At 34.8% G+C, this 11,798-nt stretch overlaps 1 protein-coding gene across 1 annotated transcript; it reads left to right on the top strand.

Annotated features, from left to right (window-relative positions):
* The first annotated feature begins 5,460 nt into the window (after window positions 1-5,460).
* Window positions 5,461-10,727, top strand: LOC140882400 (AT-hook motif nuclear-localized protein 14). Its single transcript, XM_073288386.1, has 5 exons — window positions 5,461-5,907; window positions 6,695-6,747; window positions 7,825-7,956; window positions 9,775-9,927; window positions 10,224-10,727. Exons 1-5 carry the CDS (start codon window positions 5,502-5,504, stop codon window positions 10,503-10,505), a joined length of 1,026 nt encoding a protein of 341 aa, XP_073144487.1. The 5' UTR covers window positions 5,461-5,501; the 3' UTR covers window positions 10,506-10,727.
* The last annotated feature ends 1,071 nt before the right edge of the window (window positions 10,728-11,798 follow it).

Below are 11,798 nucleotides of genomic sequence, written 5' to 3'. Positions count from 1 at the left end.
TCCCTCCTTTTGTCAAAAACCTTGAACCACTAGTTGAGCTTTATATTTATCTATAGATCCATGTTCTTTGTATTTCCTTTTAAGAATCCACTTGGATCCCAAAGGTTTACAACCCGGAGGGAGATCAACCAACTCCCACGTATGATTATGCATGATGAAATATATTTCATTTTGTATGGCTTCCTTCAAAAAAGGAGCCTCAGGATTTGATAAAGCCTCTTGAAGAGTTCTTGGTTCATTATCTAACATGTATGTTAGAAAATCAGGACCAAACTACTTTTCAACTCTTACACGCTTGCTGCGTCTTGGTTTCTCGTTGTTTTGTGGAGTTCCAGTTGTGTTTTCATGAGTTCATTTGGTCGAACTAATTTCTTTCCTTTTTTTACATGGAAAGATATTTTTAAAGAATACAGCATTCCTTGACTCCATTATTGTGCCTTTTTTTACATCAGAAATCGTTGACTCATGCACTAAAAATCGATATGCAATACTATTGTATGCATAACCAATAAATATGCAGTCAACTGTTTTAGGACCAATTTTTATTTGTTTTGGCTTTGGTACTTCGACTTTAGCTAAACACCCCCACACTTTGAGGTATTGGTAAGAAGGTTTTCGACCTTTCCACTGTTCATATGGTGTTTCATCTTTTTCTTTGATTGGAATCTTGTTTAGAATGTGAGTTGCTGAGAGAATCGCTTCACCCCACATATTTTGAGGTAAGCCATAATTTATTAATAACGCGTTCATCATTTCTTTCAATGTTCGATTCTTGCATTCTGCAACGCCATTTAGATTGAGGTGAGTAAGGTGCTGTCGTTTGATGAATAATGTCCGAAGTTGAGCAAAATTCTTCAAAAGGAGCCACATACTCTCCACCTCGATCACTTCGAATCATTTTAATCTTTGAACTTTGTTGATTTTCAATCTCAGTCTTATATTTCTTGAAAGCTTCGATTGCCTCATCTTTGCTTTTCAATAAATATACATAACAAAATCTGGTGCAATCATCAATGAATGTTATAAAGTACTTATTTTTACCTCGTGTTTGTACTATTTTTAAATCACATACATCATCAGTATGTATTAATTCAAGTGGCGCAGTACTTCTCGTGATATTATGAAATGGAGTTTTAACCATTTTCACTTCAACACAAATCTCACACTTGTTTTGTGGATTTCTTTTAGACGCTGGTATTACATTTAAATTTGCAAGTCGTTGCAACGTGTTGAAGTTAACATGTCCTAGACGTTCATGCCATAAATCATAACTTTCAGAAAAGTAAGCAGAACCAACAATTTTATTCTTCGCCTCAAAGCGGGAAACATTCATTACATTCAATTTAAAGAGACTACTATCTTGGTACCTTTTACCAACAAATACACCAGATTTGGTTAATACAAATTTATTAGATTCAAATACCATTCTAAATCCAGCCTTTCTCAAGAGTGAACCAAAAACCAAGTTCTTTATAATCTCTGGAACATGCAGCACATTCTTGAGCGTTACCTCTTTGCCCGAGGTCATTTTCAACACCACGTTTCCCACTCCAACAACTTCAGACGTTGCGGAGTTTCCCATGAACAACTTTCGATTCCCAACGGTGGCATATGTGGAATACATATATTTATCGGCACAAATGTGGCTCATAGAGCCGGTATCGATCCACCATCCTCTTGGATCATCCACCATGTTGGTCTCACAAATAACAACACTTAAATCAATATCAGAAATTTTTAAAGGTACATACCTTTGTTCAACCATGTTTACTTGCTTTAGTTTCTGATTTGTGTTGTTTTTCTTTGGAAGTCGGTAATCCCTTGCTATATGATTTGGTTTGCCACAGTTGTAGCAACTTTCCTGAAATTTCTTCGCTTTCCCCTTTTGCTTTCCATCATGGGGGCGCTTCCTCTTTTGACTCGTACTAGATTACGCCAGATTTGCTTTGGCATTGGTTTCCATCTTTTTATGTGACTTGGCCTCGATATTTCTGTTGTCCTCCTCGATGCGAAGTCTCACTATAAGATCTTCAAGTTTTAACTCCTTACGTTTGTGCTTAAGGTTGTTTTTGAAGTCTTTCCACAACGGAGGCAACTTCTCAATGATAGACGCGACTTGGAATGGTTCATTGATTTCCATTCCTTCGGCCAATAAGTCATGCAAGATGATTTGTATCTCTTGCACTTGACTCATCACAGTTTTTGAGTCTACCATCTTGAAGTCCAGAAATTTGCCAACCACGAACTTTTTTATTCCCGCGTCTTCAGTTTTGTATTTTTTTTCCAAGAAATCTCAGAGTTCCTTGGCCGTCTTGACAGAGGAGTAGACACTATAGAGAGTGTCATCAAGGTCATTCAATATGTAGTTTCTGCACAAAAAATCGCTGTGGTTTCGTGCATCAACTGCGGTGCTCCTTTGGGTGTCAGAATCGCCTTCAACGACGACAGGGGGATCCTCCTTCAGGAATCTAGACAGATTGAGTGTTGTCAGATAGAACAGCATCTTCTGCTGCCAACGTTTGAAGTCGGAACCAGAAAACTTTGGCGGTTTTTCTCCATGTGCAGGGGCGGAAGCAAGCGGAGTGAATGAAACAGTAGACATTTTTAGAATCCGAGAAATACAAATTTCATCTTGCGATTGTTGTGAGGATAATATTCCGAATTTTGAAGAACTTAACAATCAACAGCAGCAACAAAGAACAAGTCGAGGCGAGAGAGTCTCTCTATCCGCAAGACGAAATTGCCCGTTAAAAATGCTCAACGTTGGCGGTAATCGTCTTTAAGATACAACGACTTTGCGAACGAGATATATCAGCACAGAAAATATCTCGAATTTCAGCGAACTAAAATATGCAAACAACTTTCTTTTGAGAGAGAGGGAGAAAATCGCAGCGAAAGCAAAAATTCTGATGTTTTACTTTCTCAGATGTATTGTCTGCGTTTCAGATGTTTTTCCATCTCGTTAGACGTTATAACTGATCATATATATAGCCTAAGACTTCAAACAATACGTCTCATGGCCTAAGGATGCAACCCATGACAGAAAAAGACCAGAAACAGATGCAACGTTTCGGACTGTAGAGGGCGCGCTCGGTCGATAATTTTTAACCGATCGAGCGCCCCATATTTTACCAACTTTCTGTTTCGCTCAAACGATGCTGCGCTCGGTCGGTAAATTTCCACCGATCGAGCGCCCAACTTTTGACCAACCTACTGTTTTGCAGACGAGGGCTGATAATTGATCATAAGACCTCGCCTCGCCTCGCCGAGCCGGCCACGCGTGCTCTTGTTTGTTGCATCGATTAGCGTCTTGCCCCTTTACAAAACATCCGGTGCCCTAAGGGCCCAATCCCATAATCCAAAGTTGGATTATATAAGGTGAACAATACATTGAACATGTTTCAATGTGGGACAAATCAAAACAAGTTTTCCCTCCAATTTATTCACCAAATTTCAAATTTGTTTCAACACAATTCAAATAAGTCTTTCAAGCCCATTTCAATTATTATTCATTTAATAACTTTTCCAAAAGTTAGTTTATGCTAACTTAATTGAATTCCAAAAGCTAGTCATATGGTGATTATGATTCTCCAAAAGTGATTCTAATAAAAAAATCAATGTTAAAATCACTCTAATCACTTATTTATCAAAGACTACTCAACTTTGATTTTTAGATTTTCACATTTGTTTCAAACACTACCAACTTTGGATTTTTGCTTAAATTTTTTATAAATTATAAATTTAATCAATTCTACAAAAACATAATCTTTTGTAAACATTACTTAAGAATATCACTTAGTCCTTTGAACATATACATTTGACTAAAGAGCAACTTATGAGATTTGAGTAAAACAATTCTATATATACCCGCCTGATATCATACTACACATTGATTTTTTTTTTTTTGGATGCAAAACTTGTAATATTATTAATTCAAATCGTTTATTACAAGTCTAACCAATCACGAAGAAAATTCATCATTCATCCATACAAAAGATAAATGAGAGGAAGAAGAAAAATCAGCAATACTATGAGCTACAGAATTCGTCGTACGACTAAATATCTAGGATGCTATTTCCCAGCATCCCCTCTTGATCTCTGCAGCACATTCATCGTGATAACCCAAATCTTCTTGATCAGCCGTGACTACTTGCACTGGCAATAAAAAATCCGAAGCTACCTAAACATTACGAAAATTCCGGTCATACACAAGTTTAACTCCCTCCAAAATAGCGAGAAGTTCACCATGGACCACCGATAGTGGTTCATTAATCTGTTTGCCAAACGCTAAGAGGAATCTCCCTTGCGGATCACGAACTACACCACCCACACTAAACCGGTTTAGAGCCGCATTGACACTTGCATCCACAATCAACTTAAGCATAATCCGATGCATTTACGGAGGTCGGCCCAAACTCGAATCAGGAATACTCAACCTATCTCGTGCTTTACTGAAGTCTGCCAGAAGAGCCGAGCTCCAACCAATGTTCTGAGAGACTATCGTACTTCCTTCTCCACGAATACATCTTTGCCTCTCCCTCCAAACTGCCCATCAGTGAACTGCAAATTCTTCAAATTCCGATTTTGTCAATCCTTCCTTCATGATCAAACAAAACCCGAGGCCCTCATTTGAGTATCCCTATTGCCGTAAAGTCTAACATTGAATTGAGATTTTTTCCGCAAAAACGCATGGAGTCTTGCTTGAATATTCTATTATTTTTTGCTCAACTTGACCGTGCATATGGAAATTTAATACAAGGACATTTTTTTACACTTGACGTAATATTGTTCCAAAACTAGTTTTTTTGCCGCAAATCCGCAATTTAAAATTTTTTTGTGTTAGCAAGGGTAAATCATATAATTTTTTTTTATAAAAAGTTAAAGATATGAGACATATATTTAATTTTCATGAAGTTAAGTATGTATTTTTGATATCCCACAAAAGTATGAAATAGTAAAAACTTATCAATATTTTTCATTTGTCAAAAACGTATAGAAGTTTATTTCTTATATAAAACAAATAAGATGTCTTATACTAATTTTTTGATAAGGAGTGTTACGATTATTTAAAATTTGGATAATATTAGATAGTTTTAAATTTCGTGAACAATTGAATTTATGATAATCTCAATATTTAGCATTTTTTGAATAAAATATAGATATACTAGGTCGCAGAAAAATGTATAGCATGATACATTTGCAGTTAGTTAATTAATAAGAGTTTATATTAGTAAATAGTATTGGAAAAATAAAATAATAAAATCTCAAATATATTAATAACTAATAATAAAAAGTCAAAAAAATTATAAAAAGTCAAAATGAGGAGTCAAAAATTGCAACGACTCGAATCCAATGGCTGATGACGCACCTCCCCAAACAGATAATCCTTTTGGTTTTGTTTTAAAAAGAAAAGAAAAAAAACAGATAATGTTTTAAAAAACAAAAAAAGAAAAAGAAAAATATCAAAAAAAAAAAAAACCCCCAAATCACAAAAATCTCCAATGGAATCCAACAATAATGACGGCAGCAGCAGCGGGCTCATCTCTTACTACCACCCTCAACTCCGCCACCAAACGACACCCCCTCCACCCCCGCCACCGCCCTCCGCCGCCACCCCCACACCTACCAATGGAGTTATTATATCCAACAGCAACACCGGGAGTATATTGTACCCTCACTCCGTGCCCTCGTCGGCGGTTTCTTCGTCACTCGAGGGTGTGAAGAGGAAGAGGGGAAGGCCGAGGAAGTACGGCACTCCAGAGCAAGCCGCCGCCGCTAAGCGACTCTCGGCTTCTGCCTCCTCGTCATCCCCGAGGACGAGAGAGTCGGGGCCGGCTGCAGGTTCCGGCGTTCCCACCTCTGGCTCATCTGCTTATTCTTCGAAGAAATCTCAAATCGCTGCTTTCGGTATTATTGTACTCTCTCACTGGATGTATGTCTTTGTGATGCATGTGTGTGACGTATTGACGTTACGTGTAAATAGGCCATTATTCACACATAATATCCATTTTTCACACACTATATCGTTTCTTCATGATATTCCATTGCATGATAAATCTGTTTTTTCTTTAGATTTGCTTCACCTCTTTGATTCAAATCCAGAAGTAATGTTTTCGTTTTTTTTTTTAGAAAAAAAAAATTTATATAAATTTTAAAAAAGCAATGAAATATTTCTCCTACCTTCGCCTGGATGTTATTCTCAAATTTTAAACAAATTTGATGATGTAAGGTCTAATGTACTTTGCCTCTTTTTTCCTCTAGTTGTGTGATATGTCATGCTGGTGGACTCTGGCTTTTGTATGAACCGCCTAGCTCTGTAAAAAAACCAAAGCGAAGAAATTCAACTTAAATTTTTGCGAAAAAGGATATAAATATCTAAGGTAATTGTAAATTTTTGGGGTGATGTCTAAGAAAATTAGAGATTCCTTGGGATTGAGGTGGATCTTGGTGTTAAACCAGTTCTGTGTTCTGTAACTTCTGGTTGGTATGATATTCTGATTTTGCACCAAAACATTCCGTATCTTTTGTCATTCCACTGGGTTTTTATGCTGGCCAATGGCCATACTAATCCTGTATACATACGCTTTTACCGCGGACACCTCTTTTTGATGCCATTTAGAATTTACCAAGCTCCATTCGTTACCATACCAAATTATCCTTTTTATTCACCCTTTTTCTTATCTTGTTGATGCAGGTAATGTGGGTCAAAGCTTCAGTCCTCACATTATTACTGTTGCTGCTGGAGAAGTACGTTTTTACATGTTAATTATAGAACCTTCCTTGCATTTTCATGTTACGATAAACACAAAATTCTGTTCTCTCTCAATATTTTAATGGTTTGCCAAAATTTAATCTTATCTTGCTTTTGATAGTATTTCTGATTGTTAGCATTTTCTTCATACGATAGATGTGTGGTCGCTGCAACTTATATGTTCAAAGCCAATATCAGATATCTTTTCAAAAAAGGAAAAAGAAAAAAAAAGCCAATATCAGATATATAGTTATGCCAAGATTAATGCATGCACTTTCTCTTTTTCTGAATAATCATATTCAATGTGGGTTCACTTTCAAGAATGTACAGCTTTAATTTATTTGATTTTGAATTAATCAAACTGAAAGTATTGACCGTTAACTTACTGGATTACATATAACAAGCTATCAACGTAAGCTTGGCTAATCCTAGTTATGGAATACGTTCTATGACTTGTTTGTATGACTAAAAATTGTAACATGATGCCAGTTTTGGTCAAGATTTGAAAGTGACACACAGTGATGGAGTGCCGCAAAAAATTGGGAAGTATGTAAAATTTTGTACCTTGAGGAAAGTTGGGGAAGATATTGGGAGGAAAAGAATTATGTGGGTTACACCCAATACTTTTTCTTCCTTTCTCCATTTTTCCTACTTGTTTATGTAGCTTCATGCGTACTTCTTTTACTGAGATTGCAAATAAGCTTATTCTGCCAGCCGCTTTGGATCATTCACGCAAAGTCCCCTTCAAAACTTTTTTGAAGCTCTTACTCTCCAGTTAAATTGGTTATTATGGAGTAGGTCTCAAGTTCTGCTTCGATAGTAGCTGGCTCGAATATCTCTACTATAAGTCTATAACTTAAAAAGCTAAATTAATTATCTGGTTCAGTTTAGTTTTCCAGTCGCTGGAAAGTATTGTGTGAATTGCTTTGTCGGGCATGATGCTGTGCAATCAATGATGTTTCGGACTTTCACTTTTCTTCTCTATTTCAAGCTCGATAAGTACTTGCAAATTTTTAACCTTCTGAAGTCATATCTATAACAGTGAACCTGATGCAACTAATTGTTTCTAATAGGACGTGAATCAAAAAATAATGATGTTTATGCAACAAAGTCAACGTGAAATATGCATTATCTCAGCATCTGGTTCTGTCTCGAATGCATCTCTACGTCAACCGGCCACATCTGGGGGTAGTGTTACATATGAGGTAAATTGATACCTTGATTTTTCTTTGATAGACTTTGTCCTTCAATGATAATGAATATACTGGTGAATGATTTTCAATCATCTGGTTTCCTCCTCTAATTCCCAAATTTCTTGGAGGCTTGGTTTGTATTCTCATATATGCCTTGGATAGGGTACTCTGATGAATTCAAAACATAAAGGATTAAGGAAGTTGAATGCAACATCCTTGAGGTTTGATCTTTCGCATTTCCCCCTTGTTCCTGAGTTGACAAGTACCCTTCACAGCACTATATTGCCAAAGATTATCATGTTAAGTTGCACAAATTGCTTACTTTAAATTCTTATGAAATGCAATTGATGCCTTTCCAAGAATTAAATGACAATATTTTAAATGGCACAAGTCATAACTCAAAAGGTTAGATATATGTTCTTTAAAGAATTCTTTAATTGACTGCTGGAGATTACATAAATATTAGGAAATAATGTAATGCTTGAAAGAACATGAAAGGGATTTGTGTTTGAAGGACTTTTTTGGCATTATCTATCTTATCTGTACAAGTGAAAAGAGAGAGAACTTTTTTGATAACTCAACATGTATATTTTCAATTTTAAAAAAATGAAATGATGTTTAAATTTTACGCTTCTTCAGAAATAATGAAATATACCAAAAAAATAAAATAAAATTACAGCCTACATGTTAATGTTTTCATTGACTAGAAATCAATTTTTTCTATTGAAAAAATCAAAAAGTTTACTTAATAAAAAGAAGTTGACTTGAATTTTCAATTGATATGGTCTTACTGATTATTATAAGCAGTTTAAATTTATATTTACATGTAAAATAACTAAAATCCCGAGGAGTCATATTTCACTGTACACAATTTTAAAAAATGTAAGTGGCCAAACTTTAAATTTAATACGATCATCAATAGTTTAGAAAGAATCTAGCTATTTTAATTTGGGTATTGATACTCTGATAGCAGTTGAACTTTGATTTTCTTTTCAAAATGATGCAATGTATTTCATCTATAAAAGTTTATGATCTTCTTTGCCAATGATGAATGTTGCCTAAATTATTTTTAGTTGCTCGCATTTTTTGTGCATTTTAAGCTCATTTGATATTTTGAAAGCTGTCATTTGTTTTTGACACGCATCTGAATACGAGCATTTGGTATTATAATTTGCAATAAAGTTTTTATGAGAATTTTTGACTAATAGTGTCAGAGAATTGTCTATAACAAATCCAAAAATCAGGGGCGGTGTTTATGTGAACATAAGAGGAATAAGTATGGTAGTATTATCCAGTGAAATGATGAATTTTATTTTGGTGTAATTTGAATTTAAGTTGTTTGCCAAGTTTTTATCCATCAAAGTAATTAAATTGTTGTTAGTGGAGCTAAAATGTTTCACCCGCAAGGTACAAGCTGTCATAGTTTTTAAGTTGTTTGTCGAGTTGTTATCTATCAAATAAATTAAATTTGGTTAGTGGAGCTAAATGTTTCACTCACAAGGTATAATCTGTTTTTGTTATTAATACATGCACTCCTAAATTTTCTCTGAAGTTTGTTTTAGTTACTGTAGTGTGCAATAAATGATAAACTAAGGTTGTGCTTGGATGGAATGATTTCAAATCCATGGATTTCAAATATATTCAAATATATTTTTGTTGTTTAGAGAAGTAACAACATAAATGTTTTGATTAAATTACTTTGGCTCTAGAAAATTAGGCCAGTTACTCAAAACAAGGGAACTTGTTTGTTGTTATCAAGAGTAATTTTTCTTCTCTGATCAATTGCAAGTTCTTTTTAATAAGATCATATCATGTTGAAATTCATATTAGGGGCACTTTGATATCCTCTCTCTCTCTGGATCTTATATTCGTACCGAAACTGGAGGGAAAACCGGAGGACTTGGTGTGTGTTTGTCCAGTTCTGATGGCCTAATCATCGGTGGTGGAGTTGGTGGGCCACTCACGGCAGCTGGCCCAATTCAGGTTATACTTTTTTTCATCTTCTTACCAATGAGTAGTTTTGATTTATTTCTTTCCATGCACATCTCTCGTCTTTTAAATAGCAACAGCTGAAGGTTAGAGTCAAGATAAATGTTATTTTTGGTCCTATATGCTATAACTATGTAGTGGTGGTACTCTCAATTTGTTTATATCATCGAATTTTAGTCCTGGTTATTCTCCGGCAATCAGCTTTGGTTCCTTTCACAAACACTTATTTTCATTAAAATCTATCCATGCAAGATTTTAGGCAGGAATAACGAAATATTTTTATGTTTTAGATAATCGTCGGTACGTTCCTCACCGACTCCAAGAAAGACACCAAAGGAGAAGCCGCCTCTGGTAAGCTGCCATCACCAGCAAACCTGACATCAGTGCCAAGTTTAAACTTTCGGTCGCCCGTTGAAGGAACTCATCAAATGGGGCTGGGCAGCCAATTTCTGGTGCAACACCCAAGCATGCAATTGACTCCTTCACATTCAATGGAATGGAGGGGCAACACAGTTCACCATGGCCTGCACCAGTCTCCTGAGAACGGTGACTACGACCACATCTCCGATTAGAACAGTTTCAGATGAATTGCTCCTTTTGACCTTTTAGGTTTATTTTTCAGTCGAGACTTACCATTGTACATACAGATCACCGACTATGTTTACATTTGCATTCGACTTCTCTTTGTTCACAAAATCCAGATCTAGCTTGCCAGAGTAAATATATTTTTGCTTCTAAAATTTCGTCTGATAAATTCAAATTTAAATGTAGTAACAATAAATTTCTCCTTTGACGAGGAATTATTAATTTTTATTTCCTTTGGTCCCTTCGTCTTGCTAATTGTGCTTGCACATTTTAATGTGCTATATTTATTTAGAACATGATTGCGGTTTATAATTTTTAAAAAATTGTATTGACGAGATTTAAAAATTATGGCTTCGTTTTTAGCTTCAGATTTTTCTTTTTAAAAAAACCCGAAACACAATATTTCTACACACGTTATATCGTAATATACTCCTAAAATATAATTATGATGAAATGTTTGTCTAATAATGATGTTTTTGTAATTTTCAAATTAAAAAATTTTCATTTTTTTTTTCAATTAGGAGTAAAAGGACAAATAGATACTAGGCCCATCCACTCCATCTTCCAGCTTCGATAAGCTCTTAAGAACAGTTCTTGTTTTTACCTACACCAGTAAAATTAAAAATTATTACACACTTGACTTCATTACTCTTTATGCAGAACAAGTGAGGCTACTTCATTAGTTTTTAGTAACAACTGAATGACTACCATGCATCTGATTCAATATCAAAGTACTTCATGATCATTGCATATTTATCTTATTGTTTTAATCAATATTTTTATTCGAAAATATATAAATATGATATATAAACATGCTATATGTGTGTTTTTTTAAAATTTTGTCCACTAATTTTAATCTTTGTACCTAACAATTCATCTTTCGATAATTGCATTCTTTGCGATTAATGTGAAGCGAAATCTTAACATTAATTATGATATTAGTTATAAACTTAACAATTGTTGTTTTATCAAAGTTATTGTTGTTGTTAATGATGCAATTAAAATCATTTAAACCATACAACAACCCAAGAATCACGGTTCGATCACTCCTCTAACATAGACAATTATCGCATTCAACATTATTATATTTTTATTTGAATTATTTTGAATAATTATATAAAAAAAGACAAAAAAAAACATTTAAGTCAAAAGACAAACAATTGGACTTGTTTTTAATCAAAAGAGAGACGAGGGATGATACTGAAGTCAATGGTCTGATAATTGATGAATTTGAAATTGGTTTCAAAATGTGTGGACTAAAAGTGTCAGTATTTTGAATT

The sequence above is a fragment of the Henckelia pumila genome, chromosome 2 (genome assembly GCF_033568475.1).
Source record: "Henckelia pumila isolate YLH828 chromosome 2, ASM3356847v2, whole genome shotgun sequence".
Lineage (NCBI taxonomy): Eukaryota > Viridiplantae > Streptophyta > Magnoliopsida > Lamiales > Gesneriaceae > Henckelia > Henckelia pumila.
This window is presented reverse-complemented; position numbering and strand designations above follow the sequence as displayed.